The 26,680-nt window shown below is 39.0% G+C and overlaps 1 protein-coding gene across 4 annotated transcripts in view; it reads right to left on the reverse strand.

Moving 5' to 3' along the window:
- Nucleotides 1-5,313: 5,313 nt before the first annotated feature.
- MINDY4 (MINDY lysine 48 deubiquitinase 4) overlaps nucleotides 5,314-26,680 on the reverse strand; it is a 180,283-nt gene continuing 158,916 nt past the window's right edge. For 3 of the 4 annotated variants that reach the window (XM_030197772.1, XM_030197746.1, XM_030197762.1), the window contains 3 exons: nucleotides 15,161-15,341; nucleotides 14,785-14,875; nucleotides 5,314-6,071 (listed from right to left, as the gene is read on the reverse strand). In XM_030197772.1, the coding sequence (XP_030053632.1) occupies nucleotides 6,023-6,071; nucleotides 14,785-14,875; nucleotides 15,161-15,341 (321 nt within the window). In that variant the 3' untranslated portion in view covers nucleotides 5,314-6,022. The remainder of the gene's footprint in view (nucleotides 6,072-14,784; nucleotides 14,876-15,160; nucleotides 15,342-26,680) is intronic. The other variant, XM_030197754.1, reaches the window with a different exon arrangement.

Genomic DNA, 26,680 nt, shown 5'->3' on the forward strand with positions numbered 1-26,680 from the left:
GTGTATAATGAGGACCAAACCTTTCCCCACTGATCCGATGTTAATAAAGTATTACGTTCTTTATTCCATATGCTTTCCAAAGCGAATGGTGCATGAAAAATCCAGTCCTGTAAAATTTTATACCAGTTAGAAGCAATTTTCCTTCCACTGGAGAATTGATGACATAAGTCCCAACAGCTTGGTGTATCTTCTGTTAATATGTCAATATCAATGCTTGTGGAGATGCAATGTTTTAATTGTAACCATTGAAAGTACCAATGGTTGTGTAGCTTATATGTTGATTGCAGTGTTGTAAACGGGATCCACTTATGTCGATCAAGAAGTTGACATACGTACCAGATGCCTGCTTCCATCCATTTAGTCCATAAAACACATTTATCATTAATCTTGAATTTTGGGTTATTCCATATGTGTAAATTTGTAGTTGAATAAAAAGAGTGTTGAACATGAGTCCACAGATTTGAAAGATATTTGAGTAGCAGCTATGATTGTATTATTGGCTGTCCAGTCTGCCCCACCAAGATAATTTAAGTGGAGACCATTTAGAAGTCATTTCAGTAATACATTCCAGTAAATATGCAGAATTTTGGTTAACAGACTCTGACAAAGTGGTACAGAAGAAAACACCCAAACATTTCAGACCTGTAGGAGCCCATTTAAAAGGGGATTGGGTAAAGTTGTATTGGAGGCTGGCTATGTTTAAGGGCATCATTTCTGTTTTTGTGGGATTTAGTTTGTAACCAGAGACCTTGGAGTAGTTATTAATTACTTCCAAAATATATGGTATGGATGGTGGTGTTGTGTACAGTAGAACATCACCAGCATAAGCTGATAACCTAGCTGAAATATTTCCCAATTCTACACCTTTGATTTGATCAGATTGTAATATTATTAATAAAGGTTCAAGGGCAATGTTGAATAAAAGTGGGGAAAGAGGGCATCCTTGCCTAGTCCCTCTGGTTGGGAAGAAGGAGGAGGAGAAGAGACCATTTATGAATAGTTTAGTAGAGGGGTGAGTGTACAAAACTTGGATCATTTTAATAGCATCAGATGCAAAGCCAAACCATTTGAGTACTTGGAACATATAAGGCCATTCCACCCGATCGAAAGCCTTTTCGGCATCCAGTCCAATGGCTACATAAGGAGTAGCTGAAGACTGTGCTTGTAGAATTACATTAGAGAACAGTCTTGCATCATAGGAGTATCTTCCATGCATAAAGCCTGTTTGATTAGTATTGATAATTTTGGGTAAAACAATTTGCAATCTCTCTCTGCTATGATCTTAGCATCGAGATTGATAAGTGACATGGGGCGATATTCTGTATGTATTGGGGATCTTTTCCAGATCCTTTAGAAAAGCTAGGTCATGGTCATTTAAGTTAGATTCTGACATACAGAGACGAATAAAAATGCTGGAAGGCCTTTAATATATTTTGTTGGTCCGTAGTTAGTGCATTATTGTCATCTTTAATGACAGAGATATCATTTTTTTTAGCTCTGAATGTTAGGTAGCTGGCTAGCAAATGGCCAGCTTTGTTATTGTTGGCGTAGTATTGGGCTGATTTCATGAATATCTCTTTGCTAGCATTGTTGGCTAATATTAAATTATATTTATATCTTGCTTTTTTTTAACTTTTCCAAAGTGCCCAGATCAGAAGGTGTTTTCTGATGGATCTTTTCTAAACATGATATAGATTTTTCCAGTTCATTTATTTCACGTTTGTTTCTTTTTTTTGTTTGGTAGAGAAGCGAATAATTGAACCACGTATGAAAGCTTTGAAGGTGTTCTATCTAGTTTTCAGTTACTGTAATCTAATGTATTAAAATGAAAATATTCTATAATATCACCATTAATTTCTTCTATAAATTCAGGATAGGCCAATAAGCTAGCATTGAAACGCCATGTTTTTGCCCTTGCTATAGATGATAGATCAGTGAGTTGTAGAGAGATGTGTGCATGATCTGATAGGTGTATAGTATCAATGTTGGTGTCGGATACTTTACTTAATAAGGCCTCAGAGATTAAGAAGTAATCAATACGAGAGTAAGAGTTGTGTGGTAGTGAGTAGAATGCGTAGTCACGTTCGTTATCATGTAGCAAGCGCCATACGTCACATAGTTTAAGTTGTGACATTATGTCTTTCAGAATAAACCAAGCTTTGGTTTTCTTATATGGGAACATGGATTTCCTGTCCACTTCAGGGTTCAGTATGAGGTTAATATCACCACCTACTATGTATGGTTTATCTCCTTCAGATGCAATTAGGCCAGCAATAGTGTGAAAGAAATCAGGACAATCAATGTTCGGTGCATATAAGTTCAATAAAATTAAGGGTTCATCATCTACTGTAAGGTGTACCTTAACCCTTCTGCCTAACAAGTCATTGTCAGATGATATTAATTTAATATTATACCTCTTCCTGATAAGAATGGTCATGCCATTTTTTTAACCATCAGCTGCAGAAAAAACTGGAGTTAAAGACCATGACGTTTTAAGCTTAATTGACTCACGATCAGACAAATGTGTTTCCTGGAAGAAAATTATAATCAGGTGAATACTTATTTAGGGCGTTTAAAATTTTTTCCGCTTGATTGGGTTGTTAAACCCCTTAACATTAAGCGATAGTATGGTGAGTGTCATGTAACACCAAGCATGTAAAGTGATGATAACAGCGTTGTGTATACACATACACACTCCTAAGGATAAAGTCAGAATTATGTAATGAAAATATCATATTTTTTGAAATGAGTACATTAACAGAGAACATAACAGTGTGTTTGAACAACAAACACAGTATGTTCCAACCATGAGATATGGATACCCGGATGACCAGCATCCCCTCACTGACTTCGAGGTGATAAGGAAACCGTATATGGTTTTAGGTATATCAATAGTAATGAAAAGGTATTTAAACAATCTTATGATTACTATAAATCGTGCAGAATTATCAAGAGAACTTTAGGTCTGATTAAAACTAGCCCTGTAAGAAAAAAAGAGCAAAAAAGAAAAATATAGTGGTTAGGAAATCTCACACATAGATTACATGATAGCCCATATAACAACTAAACTGTAGTTTAAGCAGCCATAATAGAAAATTTAAGCTCAACTTGCGTCAATTTTACTTGGAGCTACTTCTTCCAGGTAAGAAGCCAAGGCGTCAGGACGGAGAAGTGAAATCTTTGGTAACGTTATTGTATGTTACTCGCAGCTTGGCAGGATAAACTAGGTCATATCTGGCATTAATCTCTTTCAATTTAGGTCGGTAAGCCAGAAGCTGTTTCCGTGCATGAACCATTGCCTTGCAAAGATCCGGTAGAAATTGAAGCTCTTGGCCTTCATATTTTACTGGAGCACGAATGCGAGCACGCTGGAAAATTTCTGTGACTTGAGGGTATCAAAGTACTCGCATGACAATAAGGCCACGGGTATTTGTCCTTAGGGCCACGTTGAGATGGTACTCTGTGCGCTCATTCCAGTTCGAAGTCCTTGGTAAACTGAAGGCCCAAAATGTTTGGTATAAATTTCTCTAGAAATTGCATGGCGTTGGAGCCTTCTAGATTTTCTGGCAGGCCTAGTAGGCGTATGTTATTGCATCTGGATCTGTTGTTACTGTCGTCCATTTCCCTCTCAAGCAGTGTGATCTTCTTAACTTGCTTTTGTATCGTTTTTGTTAGCTTCCGATATGTCTAATTTCTTCTCCAGCGTAAGTACTTTGGAGTTTAACATGGACAAGTCTGATCTGATGAGAGAGAGAGGTCTCCCTTTATGTCACTTAGACCTTCCTTGGTATCCGTGATTCTTTGAGTGCTTGTATTTCTTCCAAGATGGCCACCGTGCCGGCTTCGTCAGGTTTTCCAGTCTGCCCTTTCTGCAGCGAAACGGGTTCTACCCGATGAAGTTTACTATTTTTACCAGATGCCTTGAGTTGTAGGGCTATTAATGCAAGTAGTTAGATTGTAATTAGTCACATATGGTTATTTGATAATCCGATTGATTGTAGGAGTCTTAGAGAGCTCAGTGATTAAGCTGCCATCTCAGTCGGTGCTCCATAGCGCCCCCCCTCCCACATTCATTAATTCTTTGAAAATAAGGTAGAGAAAAGGTAGAACAGCTAGAGAACCTGTGGACAACACTTCATAGAAACAGAAAAATGAAGGCAGATAAAGACCATATGGTCTATCCAAGTCTGCCCATCCATGCCATCCATTATCCTGTCCTCTCTCCTAGAGATCCTATGTACCTGTCCCAAGCTTTCTTAAATTCAGTTACAGTTTTCATCTCTACCATCTCCACAGGGAGACCATTCCACTAATTCACCATCTTTTCTGTGAAGAAGTATTTCCTCAGGTTACTTCTAAGTTTATCTCCTTTCACCTTCATCCTATGCCCCCTCAGTCCAGAGTTTCATTTCAACTTGCTTCCTCTGCATTTATGCCATGGAGGTATTTAAATATCTCTTTTATATAATATGAAAGGGGCAATCACTCATTTTTCCAAGTTCCTGCAGGGAAAGGAGTTTTAAAAATGGAAATATATTCTGCCATGGGAGACGGAACTTCTATGGGAGGGTGGAAGAAGGTTTACCAGATAGCTCTCAATTAAGGAAAATGCTTACAAGGTACTCTATAGATGGTACCTCACCCTATCTAAATTGAGGAAAACATTTCTGGACGCCTCCACTACTTCATGGAAGCAACACAGTCAGGAGGGGATGTTCTGCCACATATGGTGGGTCACATATGGTGGGGATGTAGTAAGAGAGCAGATCTTTCAAAGGGGGTGGGAAGGGAAATCTACACCCTATCAGGGGAACATTTGAGAGTGGAGCCTATTCTCACAAAAGCACAAAACATTTGGTGAAGTGGGGGTTTATGGAAGTGAGACATGTTAGAGTAGGATAGTGGAAATAGGTGAATGCCCCATCTTTGTCAGTCTGAAGGGAGAGACTTATTGCACAGGTGGAAGAGTTGACTGATATTCTCCACTTGCGATTTAGCATGGAAGCAGAAGAATGGGCTAAGCTAGAACTCTACTAGCAAGGGGTGGGGAGGGGAGAGGAGAGGGATAAGGGGTCAGCCCAGGGTGGGAAGAGAGAGAGGTGCGGAATATTATTCATGTAATGGATATTAGATGTTGTGGATGACAATGTTGTAGAAGGCGATAACTGTTATGCATTACTGCAAATGGTACTATTGAAAATTGTTCAATTGGTGTTGAAAATTAATAAATACATAACATTTTTTAAATTTCTTTGGATATAAAAGTGGGTTCCACAATGAATCCAAACATGGATATTAATAATTGCTAAAATCTTCATGGCATAAGTACTTTTATTTGCAGACAATATTCAGTTTCCTTTAACATAATTTGAATAAAAGGCAGACCATATGTGCATTTACTTTTATCATAACAAATGACAACTATGCACAAAGTGGAATTGTTTCAGGTGGAGCTCAGCCAAACTCTACAGGCAAATGTGAATCCAGGCTCAGACCAATGAACTGTTATTTACTTGGATAATCAGAGTCAATTTCAATCCAGTCTGAATCAGAATCTAATTTTTTGTTGTTATTTTAAATCCATAATCAGATTGCTTCAGATTAATGGGAATATTAGCAAATTCAAACTATTTTAATTATTTCAAGGTAGTATTATTCTTGAAATATTTCCAACATATGTGAAAATATCTGTATCCAAAAGATGAAACTATGTAAAATTGCAAAGGATCAGGATTTATGCCTGTCAAGTTGCAAATGACTTGGGTTTATCTAAAAACTGATTTGTGATCTTTCTTGGTTCGACAATGATTATCCATACTCCTATCTGAACAACAGTCAGGATGAGGTTCCAAATTTGATCTAAACTTGTTTGCCCATTTCAAGGGTGAAGTAAGTGACTCAGACATGCTTCTGTATCATCCACCATAAAACTATAGGGAATCTTCTTGTATGTACATGCTGAATATGAAGTGGAATGCACTTATTTAATGGTATTTCATGTTAGCAGATTTGGTCTGTCCAGTCATAGTATGGGTTCAGTGCCATTCCAATCAATAGATGATCCCTTCCATCTAGAAAACAGGAAAATAAAATGAGTTCAGCTGAAGAATTCATTTAGCATAAACTTCGATTGACATCGGCAAATTAAAACTAAGAATCCTATTTCACCGACCAGTATTTTGGGCTAGAATTGCTGGAAAACACCCATAGAATTTATTTAATCTAACAGAAGCATTACTAACCTGCCTTTTCAAAGCAGATTAACAGAGACTAAAAGGTCTTTTTACTAAGCGGCGGTGAGCACTACCGCGGGGCACACTCAGGTGTCCTGCGGTAGTTAAGCACAGATGCCTGATTTCCCTGTTTTGTATTTTTTAGCACTGGGGAGGTGTTGGGAGGGGTGGAGACTAGGTGTACACAACGCTAATTGGTTAGCACAGCTACACTGCCACACAGCAACCGATTAGCACGTGGGTTAGCACATGAACCCTTTCCGCCTACTAAATAGGTGTCGGTAAGGGCTCATACACTGATGGCCACACACTAATTTGGAAATTAAAACCTGGCCATTAATGGGAAAAATGGAAATCTGGCCATTTTACAGCCACGTTAAAAGTAGCCTCAGCGTGTGGCCCCTATTAGAACAGGTTAGTAAAAGAGCCCCTATATAATTACAGTGGTAGAAAAAATACTATAAAATGAAAAATAAATACTTTTGTCAGCACATGAACAGTATGGGGCCCTTTTACTAAGCCGCGTAGGTGCCTACGCGTGCCCAACGTGCACCAATTCGGAGTTACTGACTGGCTACCGCGTGGCCCGTGTAGTAATTTCATATTCTGTGCACCAGAAAATATATTTTCTTTTCTGGCGCATGGCAAAAATCGGGCGGTAACTCTGACTTGACGCACGTAGGCAATTACTTACCCTCTAAGTCAATGGCTGGAAGTAAGATCTCAGACCCAAAATGGATGCGCCAATTTTTACTTTGCTGCACATCCATTTTCCACAAAAATTTTTAAAAAGGCCTTTTTTACAGGCATGCTGAAAAATGGACCTGCGCATGCCCAAAACACGCGCTTACACTAGCGCATCCCATTTTTTGGCGCACCTTAGTAAAAGGGCCCCCCCTTCGATTTATACACAGAACAGCATTCAAAATATCCAAAAAAACAAACAAAACATTTTCCACATTCTCTTAGGTGAGAAACTTTTGAAATCAAAGAGACTTTAGATGATGTCTACAATAAATGTAATGCCTCTCTTGTTGAACATTGGCTGGTTTATTCTATGGCGAGGATGCATGAAAAAAAAAGATAAATTTTAGATACATGGAGAGAAAAATTCAGACATGCAGGTCCAGATGTGGATAATTACCATACTAGTTTACAAGAGGATCTGCCAAACATGGTGGTGTGGGAGGGGGGTGCTTTGGGGGGATAGGGATGGGGGGGGTTGGCTGTTGGGGGCTCATGGAGGGATCAGACAAGTAGGAGCCTTGTGATGGAGAAATTAATCTACAAGTTGAAAGGGAAAGCTTCCAAAGGTCAGCCAAATTTGTTACACTATATTAAATATTTACATAAATTAACATGTTTTAACTGTTTTGCTCAGAATGTTTAGACTGAACTCAACGCTATGCCTATGTTGTTGTTCTCTGTAACCATGGCTATGGGTTTGATTGGGGAGATGGGTAGGCAGGGAAAGGAGAACAAAAATGGTTTTGTACTGATTATGGAACCAGATACTGTACACTTTGCTTACTGAATGACTGTATTTGAACGTCATAATAACCTTTAATATAAAGACTAACAGAAAAAGGATTTTTTGTAACCATAATACTCAGATGAACATCTACAGTTAAGGCCAAGTCCAATTCCATCCATACTTGTTAATTTGATTACTTTGCGGAAGCATATTTAGATTACAAACCCAAAGCAGACTGATATTTTTGGTATCCAGCTTAAAATACTTAGCAGACATTCAAGAAATGCCATACTGAAAGCATTGATCTAACAAATAGCCATTCTGTATAGTATCTTGGAATGAAATCAATAACAACATATCATTGGTGTATGAGAAACAAGAAACCCTCAGGTTATGGAAATCTGTGCCAAACTGGCATAAAAACATATTAAACAAAATAGGGGATAGGGTGAACCTTGAGGAACTCAGCATCTACTGTTTCAAGCTTTAGAGATTTTATTCCCTCACTCTATCATGGATATTCTTGTGACAGAACAGTGTGTTTTAAGCCTGTAAAACTGCCTAAATTAATTCTGAAGTGTATTTCTCTAGGTTGGCCAGCAGGTGATACATGTTTATGCTTAAAGCCGTTACGGATAAGTGAATGATTCCTTCTTTAGTTAACACAGATAACAGGAAGTGTCTTGGAGGGATGTAACCAGCTTTTTCAAATGCTGCTGTTCTGTGCTCTGATTGGCCTGGAGTTTGAAATTACCCAGCAGTTGTTGGCTATTGCTTCAGTTTCAGCCTGGGAGAAGAGAAGGAGAAAGTTCTTTGCTGAAGCCCTGTAAAACAGGGCCTTTGTATTGCTCCATGGTGCATCAGCACCTTGAATACTGTGTTCAGTTCTGGTCGCCATATCTCAAAAAAGATATAGCAGAATTAGAAAAGGTTCACAGAAGAACGACCAAAATGATAAAGGGGATGGAACTCCTCTCGTATGAGGAAAGGCTAAAGCGGTTAGGGCTCTTCAGCTTGGAAAAGAGACAGATGAGGGGAGATATGATTGAGGTCTACAGAATCCTGAGTGGTGTACAATGAGTAGAAGTAAATCAATTTTTTACTCGTACCAAAAGTACAAAGACTATGGGACACTCAAGGAAGTTACATGGAAATACTTAACAAATAAGAGGTAATATTTTTTCACTCAACGAATAGTTAAGGTCTGGAACTCTTTGCCAGAGGAGGTGGTAACAGTGGTTAGCATATCTGGGTTTAAAAAAAAAGGTTTGGACAAATTGCTGGAGGAAAAGTCCATAGTCTGATATTGAGACAGACATGGGAAGCAGCTGCTTGCCCTGGGATTTGTAGTATGGAGTGTTGCAACGATTTGGGTTTCTGCCGGGTACATGTGACCTAGCTTGGCCACTGTTTGGAAAACAGGATACTGGGCTAGATGGACCATTAGTATGACCCAGTATGGCTACTCTTATGTTCTAAAACAATTATGCACAACTCCAGACAGGCCAGTCACATAGGTTGGTTCAGTAACAAACCATGATCCTTTAAACTTGCTGCACCATATGTCTAGAATAGGATTTTTGAGGTTGCTTTTAACCCTATTTACTTGTTCAGTACCCTGTCCGCTTTAACCATTCTCACAATAACTCTCCAGTCCTTTATTTATTCTGTCTGTCTTGAATAGATTATAAGCTCTGTAAAGCAAGGACTGTTTCATACATATTTTATATACAGCACTGCGTTATGTCTAGTAGCTCCTGACATATCAAAATGGACCACAAGAGCCTACACAGCCCCTTATCCATTATTAGATGAGGTTCATAAATCAAAGAAACCAAAACTGTTTCGCTACTAGGAGGAGCACAAGAACACAATTGTTCGATATGTAGTAATTTGAGCTTCTCAACATACTGCTGCAATTGTGCTACCATGAGTATTTCTAATAACTTTTCAAAATAGGTAAAGTAATAGTTGGATGATAGCTAGGAAATAGACACAGGTTAGTACAGTTTGCCTTTGGTACTGGTGTTAAGAGAATCAACCAAAAGATTTGGGGAGAACTGTTATCACGAAAAATAAAGTATGCCAATGCACTATTTACACTGGATTCCTTGAGAAAATAGAATGTTCTGTTACTTTTGTTTTACAGACTTGTTAAGCAACTATGAATTGTCAGAGCTGAAACTGGAAAAAAAATTGATCCCATAGATAGTCAATACTGGTTGAAAGATCACAAGCTCTTCAGGTTCTGTCAATACAGGAGAAGTTACTGTAAGATTATTTACATGATTGAAAGATGCCAATACAGGGTAACAAGTGCAACCTTCAAGTATGGGTAACCCATAGCCACTAACTGACCCACAGTCACCCATGTGTTTGATTCACACCTAAAAAAGATGCACTCAAGCTCAAAGATGTTTTCTATAAACAGCAAGATCGTCAAAGTAGCTAGATATTTATTTATTAGGATTTATTTACCATCTTTTTAAAAAAATTCACTCAAGGCAGTGTACAGTAAGAATAAATCAAACATTAGCAATAGACAATTACAGTAGTAAAAATATTCAAATAACAATACAAAGTATGGCACAGTATACTACGTACGTCAACACAATATGTAATAGAATATTTTAATAGACAACATAGGGTATAACAAAGATGGAATATATAGATAGGTAAGAGAGTAAGAGGACTTAGAAAATAAGGTGACTAATTTAAAGAAAGATGCACATGAGGTCAAAGAGATCTTGCCACAGCGTTCTGAATCAATTGGAGTTGGTGCAGACCCTTTGTAGTCAGAGCATTGTAGAGTGCATTACAGTAATCCAGTCTTGATGTTATTATGGCGTGCACAACTGGGATAAGATTTTACTTCTCGATGTAAGGAGGGGCAGCGTAGTTGTCGCAAATAGTAGAAGCAGCTCTTGAAGGTTGCTTGGATTTGGGGAATCAGAGTTAAGTGTTGAATCTAACTGTATTACAAGGTTCCTGACTTGTGATTTGAGGAGGAGTTCGTACTTCCCAAAAGAGATTTTGATGTCAGGTACATGTCCACTTGTGTTAGGGACCCAGAGAACTCAGTTTTCCTTCAGCTCAGACAAAGTTTGTTGTGCTTAGCCCTTCTTGAATTTATGTTAGACAGGTAATCAAATTCTGCTATATCGTTTTTGAGATATGGCAACCAGAACTGAACATTCAAAAAATCTTAAATTGCCCGGAGTGCAATAATATATCTCAAAAACACACAAATCACTCCTTTTTATACAGTCTGTAGATGAGCGCAAGCCCTTGAACTATAATTGACAAATTTATGTAAATGAAGTAGCCTCAATAGCCCAGGGAACCTACAATTAGGACTCCACTGAATTGGCTAACATCATGGGCTCTCCTTACCTTCCGAAAAAACTCACAGATAACAAAAAAACTCCCTAACTGCGGGAGAAAAAGGTTCTGTGAACAAAAAACGGAAAGTGGAGTATTTTCAATTGTTAAAGAACAGTCCAAATCTATGCACCCCTCTACAGACAGTACTTAATGGATGTAAAGAACTTATAAATTCCCTTCATAGACCTCTTAATAAAGTGAACTGGAAAAAATTCAAAAATAGAGCACAATTGCAGTGTCTACTATTCAACAAAAATCAGCCATAACATTCAAAAAATCAATCACTTAGCTTGAAACGATGATATTTGCCTCTGAAGTCAGAGCATCCAAATTCCCAGACTTTAGCAGTGAAAGAATTTCAAATAGCTGGTACGTTTCTTCCAGTCAAATGTTTGCACCGGTCATGAAGTTAAATCAAATCCAATTTTTTCAAAGTGGGTAGTAATAAGTAGTCTTCCACACTTGCAATGTCTTACAAACTTTCCCGACAGCAAGGGACCCCACTGTTTCGCAACCTTCATCAGGAGAAATATCAAAAAACAAAGAATGTTTTTTTCTTTTCAATCCATCGCGAACAATGGCTCAGAAAATGGCGGACGTTCAAATAGGACGCCAACACCACAGCTCCACCCATTGGATGTTGCATCACAGGCTGTTATGTCCAATTGTATTGCTTGAACTACTCGATTTGAGAATGACGCGCCACAGCTACATCAGAACTTAAAGAGAAAATGTCAAGAATGCAAGAAGTACGAAGTTTTAATGTGATATGAATATTTGATAGAATGGAAAGATTTAAATTTGAAAACGGGAAGATTTAAAAGAATGCTTCCCATTCCATAGGTCCATTCAATCCATTCGGATGGGTAGTTTGTAGGTAATAAATCCACTTTTGTTCTTTTTGATGGAGAATACGCGAAACATCACCTCTTCTGTTATTATTTTTAAGCTGTTCTATAACTAAACATCGCAATTCTCTAAAATCATGATTCTTGTCTAAACAATGTTTAGCCAGAGGCATATGGATTTTTCTGGACTGAATAGCGTGCTTATGTTCAGATAGTCTTACTTTAATCATATGTTTCGTTTGTCCTATATAGCGCAAACCGCAAGGGCACGTGATCATGTAAATCACTGCTTTCGACATGCAGGAAGTCTCAATCTTCAAAAAAATCCATTCCTGCTTTACTTTGTCCCAAAATTTATTGGTTTCTTCCATCACTGTACACATGACACATTCCCCACATTTCTTATGTCCAAGCATTGCATCTTGATTGCGATCAATAACTGTTCTAACATCAGGATGACATAAAACCTCAGATAGATTTGCTCGTCTAGAATATGATATCATACATTTCTGACTGGAAAAAACTTCATGAGTGGATAGTATTTTCCAATTCTTATAGATGATGTTAGCAACTCTCGGCGCCAGTGATGTGTATTGCATGATACAAACAATTTTTTGATCTTTCTCTTCTTGATGCTTCTGAGGTTTAGATTCCAATAGATGTTCACGATGATTGTAAAGAGCTCTTTTATACGCATGCTTTACAATCTTATTGGGATATCCTCTCTCAATCAATTTATCTTTTAATCGAACAGCAGAATGTTTATATTTCTGTGAGGTATCGCAAATGCGTCTATAGCGTAAAAACTGCGCGAATGGAACACAATACTGAGGCATTATAGTATTTTTGGTCTTATTCACCATCCCTTTCCTAATAATTCCTAGCATCCTAATTGAGCACAAGATTTCAGTTTATTATCTACAACGACACATAGATCTTTTTCTTGAGTGCTGACCCCCAAGGTGGATCCTAGCATCAAGTAACTATGATTTGTATTATTCTTTCCAATGTGCATCACCTTGCATTTGTCCGCACTAAATTTCATTTGCCATTTGGATGCCCAGTCTTCCAATTTCCTAAGGTCTTCCTGCAATATTTCACAGTCCGCACATGTTTTAACAACCTTGAATGGTTTTGTGTCATCTGCAAATTTAATCACCTCACTCGTTCCAATTTCCATATAATTTATAAATATGTTAAATAGCACCAGTCCCAGTACTGATCCCTGTGGCACTCTACTGTTCACCCTCCTCCATTAAGAGAGATGACTATTTACCCCTAACCCTCTGTTTTCTGTCCAATAACCAATTTCTAATCCACACCAGAACCTTGCCTCCTATCCCATGATTCTAATTTTCTCAGGAGTCTCTCATGAGTAACTTTATCAACAGCTTTCTGAAAATCTAGATGCACTACATCAACTGGCTCACCTCTATCCACGTTTATTCACACCTTCAAAGAAATGAAGCAAATTGGTGAGACAAGACTTCCCTTGGTTGAACCCATGCTGACTCTGATTCAACTTGGTAGAGAGTGGCATGCCACCATAAACAACTTCAGAGGGTTGCTGAGGATCAAGCCTGAATAGGGACTGCAATGTCCATGATTTTTTCTGTTTCTATTCTCCAACTATGACATGGTCATATGTTATGCTATTTGTTTTTTTTTGGGGGGAAGGGAATTAATTACGCTACATTTGTAAGAATATTACTGCTGGCAGTGTGCGTGCAGTGTATTTCAGGAGTATGGTGAATGCGATGAGAGAGACAGAATGTATGAGAGGGAGAGAATGGACATAATGGAGGGGCGATATAAAGGCTAGCCCGACAAAGGGAGCTATCAGGGAAGGAAGAGATCAACATATGCTTCAGGGAAGGTTTGGGGGGGGGGGGGGGCGACAGGGACAAATTCTGCCATAGGCAATGTGCGGGAGAGAGTGGGTTGGAGCACTAAGAGAGGGGGGTTGGAGAGATATTCCAGGAACCACTATGGTGGTTTGAATTAAGCATAGTATAGTGTTGAATGCACTACATAAGAGAGGCTGGGATATTGTAATGCTACAAGAGACACATTTGAGACCATGAGACCAGCAACATAGGGATTATGAAAACTTTTTCTCATAGTTGCTTATCTGACCATAAAGTAGGAAGGGTGGAAATTTGAGTGGGACTGTTCTATCAGATGTTCATAAAAATCTATATCCTATAAGGCTGACACAGTACCAGTCTTTTCATCTTACTGTCAAGTCTACACTAATAGTTTCTATGGCCTCCTTTATCAGCACCAGTGACTTCAACAGAGCTAACTGTGGATTGTCAAGGTAATCCCAGGCACAAAGAACACTGTGGTTTGCTAGTTCAATAAGGAGTCCTTAAAAACCACTACCGTGGGGCATGCTCAGGCATCCCGCAGTAGTTTAGGAATCGGTGCATGCTACCCACACGCTATAAAATCGAATTTATTTTTTTTTTAGCGTGGGGAGTGCGTGTCTGGGAGTGGAGAGTAGATATGTACTGAGCTGATTGGTTAGCGCAGCTACATCGTCACTTGCTAACTGATTACCTCTTGGTTAGCATGTGAGCCCTTACCGCCTACAAAATAGGTAGCAGTAAGGGCTCACGTGCCAATGGCCATACGTCAATGGGGAAATTAGCACATGGCCATTAATAGAAATAACAGAAAATGGGGCCATTTTACAGTCATGCTACAAGTGGTCTCAATGCGTGCGAAAGACCCACATTGGGGATAGCATAGGCCACTTTTTAGTGCATCTCTTTAAAAAGGTCCCTAAATTTCAATAAAATTTAGAATTTCCAACCAAAACTTCTAGAATGAGTTTACTTACTTTGTCCTAATGCAGTCCTCAAGAGGAGGAATGAGTACATTTTCATCATCACTATCAACAACATGGGTCTCCATTGTGTCTGGAAAAACAGCTTAAGGTCACAAACGATAAAATAATAAGTTTAGCATTCAATAGCATTCCCTTCACACAGTATTAGTCCTTAAGCATAATACGATCATCAGTTTAAGACCTAAAACACCATTAATATCTTTGAAGTTGCATAGCTTAATAAATCGGTTAAATTTATAAATGAGATTTCCCCATCTAAAGAGATAAAAGTAGTTATATTATCTTGGAATTTTTTGGGTGCGGAACTTATTAGGAACAATAGAAAACATATACTCTTGTTACGGAGGGGGGATCAGAGGTTACATACCTACTGTTAAGCGTATTTCCTCTTGTTGGTTGGCTAAACCATCATAGTAATACAGATCAAAGCGTCTTTCTATTTTCCAGTCATTCATAAGCTCCTTTCGTAGACAAAAGAGGATGCTGAAGTGACTTTCACTGCACACCACCCAAATTGGATACTTTGGAGTCTTCAGATAAGAACCAACCTAAGACAGAATAGACAGAAAAAATACTGAATTCAAGTTTATTTACACTTTCTATCCCACTCTACGGACATGCCATCTAGACGATTCACAGACTGAAAAGGAGGAGAGAGACAGTGATTGACACAAAACAATATATAGTGATGAGGGCAGAACTACACTTCTGATAGGAAAGTTGGAGAGGGTCATATAAAAGGCAGCAATGGTGTCTCTCAGTGGCTGCTCGACAAGATCAAGCCAGCAGTAAGGGTAAATTTAGGAGAAAGCATCCTGAAATAAGGTGGTTTTCAAATAGACTTTGAATTGATCAAGGTATGTTTGTAACCAAATATATGAGGGTAATGAATTCCATAGTAGGGGTCCTTGTACTGTGAAAATAGTGTCTCTTGTGTGTTCATGGATAATCTCTTTATTTGAATAGATGATTTTGAATAAGGGACCTAAGGGCACAAGCGGAAACATGTTGAATTAAATGACGAGAGACATATAAGGGTAGTGTTTTAAAAACTAATAAAAACAATTTATAAGTTATTATATGTTGGATAGGTAGCCAATGAGCTGCTTTCAAGTGTGGTGTGATGGGATCATATATGGATCAGTTGTAGTCATCTGAGATCCTTGGTGCAAATGCCTTTGTACAGTGAATTGCATTAGTCTAACTGCAAGATTACAAGTGAATGAATGAGGATTTTAAGAGCTAATGGCTGAAGTAGGGACTCTATTGACCTAATCAAGTTTAAAGAATGAACAATGGATGACAACCAATTTGTGGACGGAAGGTGAGAACAGTATCTAATATGACTCCAAGAATGTGAGTGGTATCAGCTTGTAGGACTCTACTGTTGCAAAGTGTAATCGGGTGCCATAAGTTTTTTGGGGAGTGATAAGTGAAAAGAAACACCTTAGATTTAGCAGGATTTAAAATCAGTGTCATTTTGAAGCTAGTTTGAGAATTGTAACAGTTTACCATTGATGGCAGATATCTCTTGGCGATCAAGGTGGTTGAGAGTACAAAGAAGTTGGATGTCCTCATAGACATAGTACATAAGTAATGCCACACTGGGAAAAGACCAAGGGTCCATCGAGCCCAGCATCCTGTCCATGACAGCGGCCAATCCAGGCCAAGGGCACCTGGCAAGCTTCCCAAACGTACAAACATTTTATACATGTTATTCCTGGAATTGTGGATTTTTCCCAAGTCCATCTAGTAGTGGTTTATGGACTTGTTCTTTAGGAAACCGTCTAACCCCTTTTTAAACTCTGCTAAGCTAACCGCCTTCACCACGTTCTCCGGCAACAAATTCCAGTTTAATTACGCGTTGGGTGAAGAAACATTTTCTCCGATTTGTTTTAAATTTGCTACACTGTAGTTTCATCGCATGCCCCCTAGTCCTAGTATTTTTGGAAAGCATGAACAGACGCTTCACATCCACCCGTTCCACTCCACTCATTATTTTATATACCTCTATCATGTCTCCCCTCAGCCATCTCTTCTCCAAGCTGAAAAGCCCTAGCCTCCTTAGTCTTTCTTCATAGGGAAGTTGTCCCATCCCCGCTATCAATTTAGTCGCCCTTCGCTGCACCTTTTCCAATTCTACTATATCTTTCTTGAGATACGGCGACCAGAATTGAACACAATACTCAAGGTGCGGTCGCACCATGGAGCGATACAACGGCATTATAACATCCTCACACCTGTTTTCCATATCTTTCCTAATAATACCCAACATTCTATTCGCTTTCCTAGCCGCAGCAGCACACTGAGTAGAAGGTTTCAGTGTATTATCGATGATGACACCCAGATCCCTTTCTTGGTCCGTAATGCCTAACGTGGAACCTTGCATGACGTAGCTATAATTCAGGTTCTTTTTTCCCACATGCATCACCTTGCAGTTGCTCACATTAAACGTCATATGGCATTTAGCCGCCCAGTCTCCCAGTCTCGTAAGGTCCTTCTGTAATTTTTCACAATCCTGTTGCGAGTTAACGACTTTGAATAACTTTGTGTCATCAGCAAATTTAATTACCTCGCTAGTTACTCCCATCTCTAAATCATCTCTATATAAAAGGCACCACCAACGTTCTATGAAGCCTCCAGCCGGAAGTGTGAAGGGGGAGAGATATCCGGTTTCCCCATGAGTGTCTGCCCTGCCCTCGCTCTCTATGTAACACAAACAGTGAAGGAAAAAACACAGCAAAGCACGAAATGAAATCGCTCTCTGTAACAGTGAAGGACTCAGAGGGGGGAGGGGACAGCAAAGCACAAAATCAAATCGCTCTCTCTGTAACAGTGAAGGACTCAGAGGGGGGAGGGGAGAGAGGGCAGAGGGCAGGGACACACACACTCCCACATGCACACAGAAGAAAACCTTGCTAGCCCCCGTTTCATTTGCATCAGAAACGGGGCTTTTTTACTAGTTTATAAATATATTAAAAAGCAGCGGTCCTAGCACAGACCCCTGAGGAACCCCACTAACTACCCTTCTCCACTGTGAATACTGCCAATTTAACCCCACTCTCTGTTTCCTATCCTTCAGTTTTTAATCCACAAAAGGACATTTCCTCCTATCCCATGACCCTCCAATTTCCTCTGTAGCCTTTCATGAGGTACCTTGTCGAACATAGTTAGATCAAGGGATTGTACTAGAGCGAGTAAAGGGGTGAGGAAAGTATTGAATAATGTAAGGGACTGAATAGAGCCTTCAGGAACGCCTGAAGGAACATAGAAAGTAGAGGTTGCAGTAGTTCTGTGCACAGTATATTGTCTGTCAGAGATATGTCTGAAACCATTTATAATCTGTTTCTGTGAGACCAATGCTATGAAGACATTGAAGTAATACTGTGCGATTATGGTCGAAGGCGGCCGCAAGATCCAGGGAGAGAAGGAGGACACTTTTGAAGTGATGGTAGCGTATAAAAGTGGTAATACCTAGTAAGGCTGTTTCTGTGCTGTTGTTGAAATCCAGTTTGGTGTGGGTACAGAACATTTGTTTTGGTAATAAAATCTGTTAACTGTAATCAGACTACAGTTTCAGCAATTTTAGCTATAAATGGTAAATTAGCAATGGGTCGGTAATTTGTACATCAGAGATGGGCATGGAAGAATCTTTGAATTTAGGGTGTACAGCGGCAATTTTTCCATAGTGAAGGCTGATATGAATCATTGTGTGGAAGAAGGGAAGGAGTATGATCAGAAATATTTTGATAAATATGGATGGGAGTGGGTCTTGTGGGGCAGTGGTACTTTTGAGAATTTTTATAGTCTTGTCCAAGTCAGCTAAAGATGGGATGTTGAATTTAGTAAAGGTGCAACATGGTAAACTGGTGACATTGGTCTGTGTATTACAAGTGTTGCAACAGGTTTCAAATTGCTATGGGATATTATTGCAAAGCCCATAGAATATATGACAACAGAATAAATTAGTTATCGCACCTTGAATACTGTGTGCAATTCTGGTCACCGCATCTGAAAAAATATATAGTAGAAATAGAAAAGGTACAGAGAAGGGTGATGAAGATGATAATGGGGATGGAACGACTTCTCTATAAGGAAAGGCTGAAATGGTTAGGGCTCTTCAGCTTGGAGAAAAGGCGGCTGAGGGAGATATGATAGAGTTCTATAAAATAATGAGTGGAACAGGTATACGTGAATCACTTTGTTTACTCTTTCCAAAAATACTAGGACTAGGAGGCACACAATGAAGCTACTTAAGTACATAAGTACTGCCACACTGGGACAGACCAAAGGTCCATCAAGCCCAGCATCCTGTTTCCAACAGCGGCCAATCCAGGTCACAAATACCTGGCAAGATCCTAAAGTAATAATTTTAAAATGAATCAGAGAAACTACTTCTTCACTCAACGTGTAATTAAACTCTGGAATTTGTTGCCAGACTATGTGGTAAAAGCAGTTAGATTAGCGGGGTTTAAAAAAGGTTCGGATATCTTCCTAAAAGTCCACAAGCCATTATTAAAACAGACTTGGCTAAAATCCACTTCTTATTTCTAGGATAAGCAGTATAAAATGTATTGTACTGTTTTGAGATCTTGCCAGGTACCTGTGACCTGGATGATGGACCTTCGGTCTGTCCCAGTATGGCAATACTTATGTACTGGAAGTTTATCCCTTTAGTCTTTACTGAGTGCAGAATTCTAGTGTCTCAGTGGAGAATACTGAAGGCTACAATGATAAAGGGGCACTACTGATTAGAGGCACGCTGAATGCGAAGAAGCCCATTCAATTCCCACTTTCTACAAGGAGCCCTGAATTTCATTTTTATTGTGTGGTCATAGGATGTATACAAAACGTTGCTGTTCTTGAGCTTTCATAATCACATGGGCTCTTCTTTCATATACATCACACCTAAACAAAGGATCAGTCAAAAAGTTCATGCACACCACCCATAGATAAGTTTCCTATTGGTCCTTAAGGGCCCTGTTTACTAAGCAGCACTGTAGGCACGTTAACATTTTTAACATGTGTTAACCATGTACATGCCTACAATATCCCTATAGGCGCCTACATGGTTAGTGAAATACTGCACAAACTGTAACAAATTCCTTTTTTCTGTTCAGCACCCATTGACAGTCAGGTAGTATAACATAGACTTATCATTTATTTATATGGGAAAATGTTTTCTTTACATTTAGAATCACTGTTCCTAAGAACAATGAATATTAAAATGTGTTCCAAGAAAATGTTTGAGGTATAAATATGGTAATCTGATCATGGTAGTTCTCTCTCATGTCATCAAATATGTGTGCTACTAGCAGTGTCTCTCCCCTAAAGAAAAACAATGCCATAAGGCTGGGGTGTAACCACGTTAACATGAAAAGCTGCTTTACGGAAAATAAGCCCAAAGAAAGAATAGGATCCATAACACCTATTTACATAAATTCATCCCCCATATATCTGGACTAACCATCAGTCTTTTTTTCCATCCAAGGTGATATGCAACTGATGTGGCTCAAAGAAATGATAAGTAACATTATTAACATTCACAATACATCTGCAAGGGAATGTAAAGCTAATTTTCTGACAAGACACCTATGTATGGAAGACATACAAGCAATATATTGCATCTATGGGTTGGGCGGGTTATAAATATGTTAACTAAATAAATAAATGTTAATATATGCACCTATAAAACTGTCTCCTCAAAAGCTCCTGTGCAAAATTTACACTAACTCTGAGGCAGCTGTAACTTTGGGCATGTAAGGATGTAAAAAGACTAGAAACGGTCCAGAGGAAGGTGGCTAAAATGATATGGGGCTGGAAGACCTGAATATGTTTAGCCTAGAGGAAAGAAGGGACGGAGAGATATGATACAGATGTTTAAGTATTTGAAAGGTATTAATATTGAAACAAATCTCTTCCAGAGAAGGGGAAATGGTAAAACTAGAGGACATGAGCTGAGGTTGTAGGGTGGTAGATTTAGAAGTAATGTCAGGAAATTCTTTTCCACGGAGAGGGTGGTTGATGCCTGGAATGCCCTCCAAAGGGAGGTGGTAGAGACAGAAACAGTGATGGAATTCAAAAAGGCATGGATTGAACACAGAGGGATCCTATTTAGAAAATAGATGGTGGAAAACAAAAATAAATTAAAAAAACAAAACAAAACAAAACCTTAACAAGCTGCAGGAAGGTGGATGTGTGAATGAAGCTTTGATGGCTACTCCGGCTGTAAAGAACTAAAGCCAGTGCCAGGCAGACTTTGTAGGTCTGTGTCTGTATATGGTAATCCGGTTTAGGATAAACTGGAAAGAGCTTCAATGGCAACTTCATAACCTGGAATGGAGGACAGTGCTGGACAGACGTTTGTGGTCTGGGTCCCACAAATGATAAGATGGATTTGGATAGGCTGGAATAGGCTTTGATGGCAACTCCAGTTAAGTGGAACATAAGGACAGAGCCGGATGAACTTCTACAGTCTATGTCCGAGAAACACCAAAGGAAGTCTCAGGATAAAGTATATAATATCACATTCATTGTGATTTAATCATGAATTGATAATGAGTGTGTCTGTTGGGCAGACTGGATGGATCATTCTGGTCTTTATCTGCTGTCACTTACTATGTTACTATATACCTGTAAGAAATGGCACTCAAACATGTAGTTTATCAGTGCCACTCTCAGCTCTGCTATGACCCCAGGAACATATATCACATAAATGTAGGTTATTTCGTTCATACCTATTTGAGCATATAAAATGCTGTTCTTCATTCTCAAGTTGCATATAAGTTTATCTCCTAAATATTTAGCAGTAAAGTGGGAAAAAATGGAAGCTTTGTGTTCAGTTTAAAACATAGTAAATGATGGCACTGACATTTTACTCGTTATCAACTATACTGTGTATTTTCCTCCCCCTCCTAGTCAAACTAATAGCTTATGATATGGATGTGATATAAAATAAACCAACTAAATATGGCTTCACTCTAAACAAAGCCCTGGATTATTCAATGCACACTTTGGCTATTAAATGCTCTCCAAGATACCCATGAATGCAGAGAAAAATGAAACTCAATGTGTTGGTTAATGAACCTCAGTAGTAATGCACTGTGCTATTAAAGACTTATGTGCAGTGATTTACATACTCAAAGCGTCATCAGGGACAGGATCAATCCCCACTCACTCCTGCTCTGGTGGCCACTTTCTTCAAAATGGCACCACTAGGGGATTCAAGCTGTCATATAAGTGAAAAAGCCCTCATATGACTGCTTGAACTCCCTAGCGGTAGTACTGAGAGACTGCCACTAGTGGTCAGTGGCACCATTCTGAAGAAGGGTGTAGAACAGTTGATTTCAACCCAGTCCTCAGGGCACACCCAGGCAGTCATGTCAGGATTTCTGGATATCCACAATGACTATGCATGAGACAGATTTGCATGCCAAGAAGGCTGGCTGGCTGTGCTCTGAGGTCTGGGTTGAGAAGCACTGCTCTAGAACATCAATACACCTACTGGAAAAACGAAATAAGTTGGATCACTAAACATCTATACATAGGATCTGCATGCTAACAGAATAGCTGGTCTCAATCAAACACTTAGAACATAGATTCTTTGAGTGTATAGAACAAGTGACCACATATTAGAAATATAGACACAAAATACTAAGAAGCCACACTCTGTATGCAGTATAACAAAAGAAAAATAAGAGATGATATGGTATCCCCCAACCTCTAATTCCCCCCTCCCCTGACTACCTGTAAGCATGCCTTTCCCCTCCAGAGGTCACCAGCAGCGGTAGCATTTCACATAACACTGCCTGCACTGGCCTCAAAGCCTTTCCTCAGCTGTGCTCAACCCCTGCAGAAATAGGAAGCTATGCCATCACTGACATTTCAGCACCTATTTACTAATCTACACTAAAGGTACAGAGATGATGTGTTTGTAAACCAATTATATGGTTATTTTATGGCTGCAGCACTGCAAAATACAGCAAGAACATTCACAGGAATATAAATATTCTACCTGCACTATGGAAATATTCCTATATTGTATATTATCAGAGGAAAGGACAGCTTCTGAAAGCCGTAGCTCACCCCATGTTATATAGTATGAATAAGTATAACATACTATTTTTTGTCTTGCTTATAAAGGAAAAGATTCAGATGTCCTTTTGCCCTGAACAACTTGGTAACAATCCAACATATCTGAGTAAATGAGGCGCCTGTACTGCAGACAAGTTTCCAAAGTGCAAAAGGTAAAAGGAACTGTATGCTATAAAGCACATTAGTAAGTGAAGTATAAGAGGCCAAGAAGTTTAAAGCACAACTTACAATTGATGGCATGGTTATCTGTAATGCAGTGGTTACAACTCTGACTCATTAATGCAGTATAAAAAAAACAGTTCACTCAACGGTCATGCCTTTAAAAGTGAAATCTGGGCTTACCTGCTAATTTTCTTTTCTTTCCCTTGAGTCCTGCTAGAACAGTTCAGATGAGTGGGTTATGAACTCCAACCAGCAGATATTTTAAATTTGATTTGGCTTTATCATTTTTATGTACGTATTTATATTTATCTTTCACATATGAAATGTATTAAGTTATGTATTAATACATAATTAGCTTTCAACCCCCATACTGGGCGCTGAAACAGCAAATGCAGCATAAGATGTGCTGGAACACAGGAACATCGATCCTCCCTTGATAAAACCGGTGGTGAAAATGGGATCCTGTCGGGGGTTGAAAGCTAAGTGCACTTTGATTTACTGAATGATTAAGAACATGTTTGGATATATTTATATGTACTGATATCTTCACAGTATTTGAAGATACAAATTTTTCTTTTTTTAACAATGTTGGAATTATAAGGGCATAATATAAGAAAAATAAAAAAAGCCAACTGTTTTGCAGGAGGTTTTTTGGCAGACGATGAAGTAATGGCTCTAGAAGTACATTAGCAACTGGGTGTATAATCACCGTGTACTGTGAGCCTTTTGAGGTCTTTTCCTCCTTGCTAATTTTTTTAAATGACTGGAAACAGAGTTTTATTATTCACAGTATCCGGTTGGAAGTTATTCATTGTGCCCTGTGAAGCAGTTGTCTTTTTGCAGTTATAAAATTACCCGTTTTGGGATTAATAATCAAAGGGGGCTTGCTGGTGCTTAATTTTATTAGGATACTCAGCAGAACTATTTGTTAAACTAGTGCTACTTAACATACATATGAGTGGCCAACCTCACCAGTGCTTATATATTTCCAGTTAGTCTTGCTGTTTAGCGGATCTAACTTTAAAATGTATAACTTACCTCTGCTAAACATGTAAGAGCCAGTGCTGCCTTTACCCTGTCCTACCCCAATGCTCTCCAAACAGCTCAAAAATCATAGGATAAGGAGGTTATGTATTTGCCTCCTTCCAATGAATGAATAATTCACTTTGAATATTAATCCCTTTGTGAATACTCATGCCACCGGCATTACAATAAACTGTAGCCTACAACACTGGAGGCAGAGTTTGCCCATTACAAATCCAAGTTACTTCCTGAACCTGGATGCATCTCTGTGGGCATAAGCCTACTTTAAATACAGGGAGCACAACCAGTCCCCTTTTGTCAGGGAAACTATTTTGAACATCAGAAATTTGTTCAAGACCCTTAGGCTGAGGACATATTGGAGTCCTTCTGTCTTTTTTGGGATCAGGATATATTTAGGATAAAATCCCCACCCTCCTATGCTGGAATAGTGAGTGAATGACCCAATGAATGAAGTGTTTCAGCCGTTAGTGGTCTTTAGTGACGACCATTTGGGTGCTTAAATTTCTGAGGGCAATCCTCTCCCATTATTAGATTTAGTACATTTTCCTGGCTAGGACTGTTACTAAACAAGCATTGATCACTAAATGTTACTGATTCTTAAAAGCTTAACTGAGGAGTACGTTTACTAAGGTGTGTTAGCATTTTTAACACACCTTTAAAGTTAAGGTGTGTTAAATGCTAACACGCTTATACATTGCCATGGGTGCATTAGAGTTTAACGCGCGTCAATGCGCATTACAAACGCTAACGCACCTATATCGCACCTTAGTAAACGTACCCCTGAGTGTTCTGCAAAAAAACATGACACCTGCCTACGTTGTGTAAAGATATTGCAAGACTTACTTTTCTAATAGGATCATTAAGGGGGAGATTCTACTTATGGCACCTGTCTAAGGCAGCGACTTTTGCAGATGATATCTTGGTTCAACTTTCACAACCTAGGGAATCTCTGGTGGCGTTATTAGAACTCTTCCAGGAATATGGCGATTACGCCTGGTTTCACCTAAATCTAAATAAATCGGAAGCATTAGCATCATCGGAGCAGATCCGCGACTGTTGGGGGGGGGGGGGATCAGTTTCCCTTACACTGGGCTGAAGGTTCATTTAAATATTTAGGCATTCTCCTTCCCACTGATGTGTTCAGCTTATATTCTATCAACGTTTCGCAAGTGTTGGAGGCAACGTCCTCGCAATTGGAAAGTTGGCAGGATCTACCTTTGCCTCTTTTGGGCAGAATCCATCTTATTCATTTTAATAATGGTCAGTAACGTCCAAAATCGGATTTAGACGTCATATCAAAAATGCCCCTTTAAATGTATAACACATCGGCCACAAATAGAACAGTTATGAAAATTCTTATCTCCTAACAAAAACCTCTAGCTGTTCCCACACACCTTTTTTGTGCCATGCAAGTCAGTTGAATGCTTTTTCAAACCATTGCAAAATCTAGCACTGACTGCAGTCAACCAATCTGCCATGAAACTATTCTGATTCCTGTGACTTAGGCCACCTAGCACTGAAGCCAACCTCATGGCTAGGATTCTGGCATAAATTTTACTGTCTACATTTATTAATTATCTGCCTATAATTCTCTGCATGCTGGGATCCCTCCTTTATTCTCCCATAGCAAGAGTTTAGCTTCCGTAAAGGACCTGCCTGCCAGATCTTTCTCCGCAAACTCCTTAAACAACAATTACGTCAAAAAAGGTCATATAAAATTCCACAGGAAAGGCATTATGGCCCGGGGATTTACCTGTAGAAAGAAGTTTCATGGTCTGACAGAATTCTTCTAAGGAGAGCCGCGCCTCCAATGTAGCCCTCTGGCTTGCATTGAGCCTAGGATATTCCAAAAGACCATCAGGTCAACTAGGCATTCCTAAAAGTACTGTACCTGGTCAAAGGCTCTAAACTGCGGAGCTATTTCATGATCAGTATAGCTATGACCTCTGAAGAATAAAGGGCCTGTATCCTTTCAATGTTCTTTTTTGTTTTGAATCACTGTGCAAAAATGCCACCTTTTTATTACTTTCTTTGAAGTACCTCGACTGCTGGCAAAAAAAATCGCAGTACACCCTTGTAAGCTGCCAGGCATGAGTGTATTTCAGCTTCTTTTTTATTTTCTAGAATGACAAATCCTAATACTTTTAGATTATTACAGATCATATGATTTATTTGGTTTTATAACTATAAAAAATTTGATTGAGCACTGTAACTTCACAGTGTGTAACTGGTTTCTTTTTTTATCTACAACGAACTGGCAATCTTGAAATAGTGAAATGCAAGAAATGTATTATGTTATACTCTGTAATGGTAGCGATACAGCATTACCGTTCATGCTTATATTACACTGTTCCAGAATCTTAATCGCTCACTTGAGCAGCGACAGTTCCTGTCATCTCTTCTTATTACCTTTAATTGTATAACTAATTATAACAGCTTGCGATGAGGTCTTTAAACCATACCACCAGATCCCAGGGGAGGTATCCATGCTATTGTTACTAAACTCAAAACAAAAATTCCCCTGCCTCATTGGTAAACAAATTAAATAGAGCAAGCATAACCAGGAAAATGTACTAAATCTAATTAT

Source organism: Microcaecilia unicolor, chromosome 1, assembly GCF_901765095.1.
Source record: "Microcaecilia unicolor chromosome 1, aMicUni1.1, whole genome shotgun sequence".
Classification (NCBI taxonomy): Eukaryota; Metazoa; Chordata; class Amphibia; order Gymnophiona; family Siphonopidae; genus Microcaecilia; species Microcaecilia unicolor.